Below are 4,888 nucleotides of genomic sequence, written 5' to 3'. Positions count from 1 at the left end.
ACTATAGTAAATTTAGTGGTTGTACTAAATTCCTTCAAAGATCTTTAAAGTAATGACAAATGAATGATATATTCTTAAGAATTGATAAAAATTGAAAGTATAATTAACTATTTGATTAATCGATAAAGATAAAGTAAACTCTAAGAGCCTTTGCAATAATTGTATAAGTTCGTTTTAAAAACTGACTCGTGAATGTAAAAATAATACATGAATAATACAAAATATACAACTTGTACAATGTATACAAATTGTACAAAATGTAAAAAAAAATCCAATCTTCAATCCAATCTCCAATTATTAATAATTAAAAGTATTTATTCTACGAAAATATTGTATCAGCAGTTGTAGGTGTCGTTGTCGTTGTAGATGGTGAATAATTAGGCTGACATTTTGTACAATCAATATGATTAGGCCACGTCATATCATATTCAGTATTTGTATTATTACAAGCAAATGGCTTGATACAGCCCCTTGGTTGATTATCGCCGAATATTGTACAGATCTTCTTTAAATACCAATTGTCTTCAACTTCAAATATCGTATTCCTAGGTCCGATTTCTATAACAGGACTCGCATCTATACCCATTTGGTGGTATTTCGAAGCAGCGAAACTTGCCAGAGACCCTTTAGTTATGATGCAATGTTTTAACCTTTCGGTGTCCAATCCGGTATTGCATATACAAACATCGTTAGAATTACCTGTGAGAAAAAAGTAAAGCTTGTACAATTTGTATAATGTTTACATTGTACACTTTTTACATTTTGTACACCTTGTTCACTTCTTACAATTTGTACACTTTGTATAATTTAGACCTAATATATGTTTGGGACTCAATGCGGATTGGTTGACTTCACATCAACATCATTATACATTTCGCACATTGCAGTTGCATTACGTTGTTTTACTTTAACGTAAATAACACAACTTAAGCTATTAATTAAATCTATAAAATTACCTTCAGCTTCACATTTCAGGAACTGCGCCTGAAGAAATGTATTAAGCCTCAATTCATTGAGTGCACACATTTGTGGTACTGTGTACCTGCCACTGCCTAAAAGGTAATAATCGACCACAACCTCTCCTCCAATGTTATCTATAAGCCATGGGTAAGTTTTGGTAAAAAACTTCTTATCTTTATATACATCTCCATAAACTGAAATCACAAATGTACAGTTGATGTTAATAAATATATTAAAAAGTATTGCTAATATAAATTTCATTATTAAATAATATAAAGTAATAATAATAATGTAAAATGATAGTTTTATGTAATAAAGAAATGAGGGAACACACGTGTAACAAATATTTATATGCAATAGAAGGCATTTTACTAATTAGTGTGATAGCGTTAATGGTCTATAAAAATGTAATTTATTTTGTTTTTCATGAAATGCTCGATGAAGAAGAATTTAGAGTTCCGCGGTAATGAATTGTAGATTATTTTATACTGTTGTTATTTTTACATACTTTAAGTAAATGCTTTAAGTAATAGTCCATTTTTTCTCTAAAAATTGTATAATTTTTACTTCTTATTTAATGTAGCAAATTCAATGAGCGTTAGTGGCTCAGGGGTTAAGCTATTGAACTGTAATCTGCAGGTCCTGGTTACGAATCGCGACCAATGTGTTTTATGATTTTCGATTTACATATATATATTTATCCGACGTTCTTACGATGAAAGAAAACATCGTGATGCTGCACATATTTGAGAAGAAATTCAATGATATGTGTGAAGTCAACCCGCACTTGGCCAGCGTGGTTGACTATGGCCTAGTCACGCCTAACTAAGGGTAGGCTCCGAGCACCTCGGTGGGGACGTATAGTGAGCAGATGATGATGATGATTCATAACAAAATTTTATCAATTTTGTTCAAACATTCCCATCGTAGCCTGGACGGCATTCCAGTTTAAAAAAAAAGAATATTAAAAATGTCTTAAAACAAAGAATTCAAACGCAACAATTTGCAGTATTCAGCAATAAAGTGAAACATTAAAGGAAATGTCGCTGCGAGACGCTCAGTGTGACAATAAAACAATTTTATGTCACTTCGCGTAATAACACTTTACGACTTTAACGGCAATTTGATATTTAGAAATAATAATGCAATTAAAAAATGTTAGGCGCTTTTACCCGCGTCTTCTACCAAATAATCTCAACCATTCCGGAATCTAAAGACAGATAATAATATCAAAACCAGTTCAACATTTTAAAACTTTTAACCAACGTAAATTTTTATATCAAAGATTTTTTTATCATTTTTAAATCAATTTTGTTGAAATATTCATTTAAAAATAAGCAAACCAAGAACAAATTTTTCACTATTAAAAGTTAGACAAACAAAGATAATTACTCGTTCTGCTCACCCCACTTTTAAAATTCGATTTGTTGGAAGCGATTAGAAGAAGCGGTGACGATTCAAACAGCCATTTCCAAAGTTTGAGAAATAATAATCACAGCTACGGTTCTCGTGATTTAATGTCTGCTATCCCATTACTTGGAGTCATGAAAAATGCGGATTCGATGACATATGCTTTTTATAAAAAAAAAATGTGTTCCTTTGTTGACGGTATGTAAAATATATATGTAACATTCGTACATCCGTTATATTTATTAATTGGCTCTATTGTAACAATAATTAATTTAGGAATATTAAAATGGTTCCAAATTTTTTAAATTCAAAAACCAGAAAATTAAAATATTCAACTAACTATTCTTTATATCGACTACATGTCGCTAGTGACTCCGTCCGCGCTGAATTAAAAAAAAATCAATAAGTGGTCCCTATGTGGTCTTCCAGACTATGTTCTACATCTGTGCCAAATTTCATCAAGATCCGTTGATCCGTTCCCTAGAAACATTGAGACAAACCTCCATCCATCCATCCATCTAAACATTCGCATTTATAATAATAAGATAAGTTCGACTAACTCTGGGGAAAAAAGGATTCGATTGACATTTACCATTCAAGAACTATCACGTCGTAAACGACATTACTTAAAAGTTACGTTGGTTAGTAAACGGATAAACACCGGACAAATAAACGGACATATAAAATTACTAGCTGTCGCCCGCGACTCCATCCGCGCAGAATTAATTTAAAAAAACTTAATAAGCTAATGTGCTCTTCCTAACTATGATCTACATCTATGCCAAATTTCATCAAGATCCATTGATCCGTTCCGGATATAGCTTGTAACAAAATCTATCCATCCATCCAAACATTCGCACTTATAAAATTAGTAAGATATGTACATAAATAACGCTAATGCCGTGGCCTCAATCCTCCGAAGCGTTTTATGAGTCGAAGACGAGCCTTTAGGAGGATTAATGTTGGTACCCTTCATTCGATAATTTCGAAAGGGCGTTCTCGTTTACTTACAATTGTCTTCAAAATCAATAACTACTTGGAATGTTTTAGTTCGATTTTTTGTGACCGACTGAGAGAAGGGTAACGTTTTTCGCCGATACGTAAGTTACGTAAATAGGGATGTAATCTCCTGTATATCAATGGTTCCAAAAAAGAACCAAAGTGCAAAATAGACACTTTTCAGGAGAGGTTTGAAAGGTCAGAGATGGTGAACTAAAAGCGACACATTTTGGGCACGTCATCACAATATTTATTATTTACTATGATATAAAGTGTGAATTCAAAGTCAAAATTATTTGATAACACGTAGCTCAATAAACATTTCTTTAAAATGCGCAACCATTACGCACGTTGATGCGTAAAGGTTCGCCATCTCTGACATTGGCAAAAGGCCCTTTTACTTCAGCAAAAAATAGCAGTTACATAAGATAATTTTTTAGTGCATGTTGTTAACTAAACTAACAGTTAGATTATTTTATCACTAAAAGTAAAATTCGTCAAATTGTTATCTTCGCCCATTTTTGTAAGACCTTTAGATATGCGGATTGACCGAGTTTGTCAACTGTGGTATATTTCAAACTGGGTTTAATTTATTTTATATTAAGCTTTATATAATTTGTATTATATTTAAAATTAGGTCCAGTTAAAAAGTAAGCATTAATATAAAACTAAACAAGTCTATTTGACGGCCACAAAAGGTGCACGTATAATCCAAAAAAAAATCTGCGTTTTAATATTAAAAACATTTAAAAAGAGAGAAATTAAGAAATATTGAGATGAAGAATGACCAATTAACGCCATCTAGGTACCACAAATAAACCTTTCTGATTTTTTAAAAGAGAAGTGTCATTTTGTTGTCGCTATTCATCCATAGGTGGCACTGTTGCTAATGATTTTAGCAGACATATTTTATTTGATTAATTCACCAATTTGCCAACTATCAGAAAACATTACTATGTGAGGGAACTGCCTACAAGTAAAATAAGTTATAAAAGAAGTGCACTGGTGATTTCAAATGAATCAGTGTTTACAGCGCCATCTATTATTATCATTGAAATTAAAATAAATCTATATTTCCACTCTCAAATAAGAGATGGCAGCATAATAAAATTTTGCAGCAGTAAAAATACTGACTTCAATACGAAACATCTTATATTTCACCAAATTGAATTAAACATTTTTCATATTGTCGTGAATTTTGTTTTATAATATATATAGCATTAATATGTAACTACAAAATAACAGTGATTCGTTAATCGTTACGTTTTTCTTATAGTTATTTATTTGTTATTTACGTACCTACTTAAACAGGCAATCTAAAATTTCCCTTCAGATTTCTATGTTGTGTCTCGCATCTTCTACCTATCTATTACTTAAAAGTTGTTTAGCTTCATATTTTATAGTTTTGTAGCGTAAAATAGATTTAATAAAATATTACCAGGCGATTGAAAAGAAAGCAAATAAAATTCATCGTGCCGGAGTATTTCACATTGTTAGGCAATGGAGCGACCGCGATATG

The 4,888-nt window shown here is 31.5% G+C and overlaps 1 protein-coding gene across 1 annotated transcript; it reads right to left on the bottom strand.

The window, feature by feature from the left end:
• Positions 1–319: 319 nt before the first annotated feature.
• Positions 320–1,155, bottom strand: LOC106713672 (the record flags this gene model as incomplete). Its single annotated transcript, XM_014506515.2, has 2 exons — positions 320–699; positions 957–1,155. Coding segments are annotated over 2 exons (579 nt in total), but the record flags the coding sequence as incomplete, so codon positions are not given.
• Between the last annotated feature and the right edge of the window lie 3,733 nt (positions 1,156–4,888).

The sequence above is a fragment of the Papilio machaon genome, chromosome 22, assembly GCF_912999745.1.
Source record: "Papilio machaon chromosome 22, ilPapMach1.1, whole genome shotgun sequence".
Lineage (NCBI taxonomy): Eukaryota > Metazoa > Arthropoda > Insecta > Lepidoptera > Papilionidae > Papilio > Papilio machaon.
This window is presented reverse-complemented; position numbering and strand designations above follow the sequence as displayed.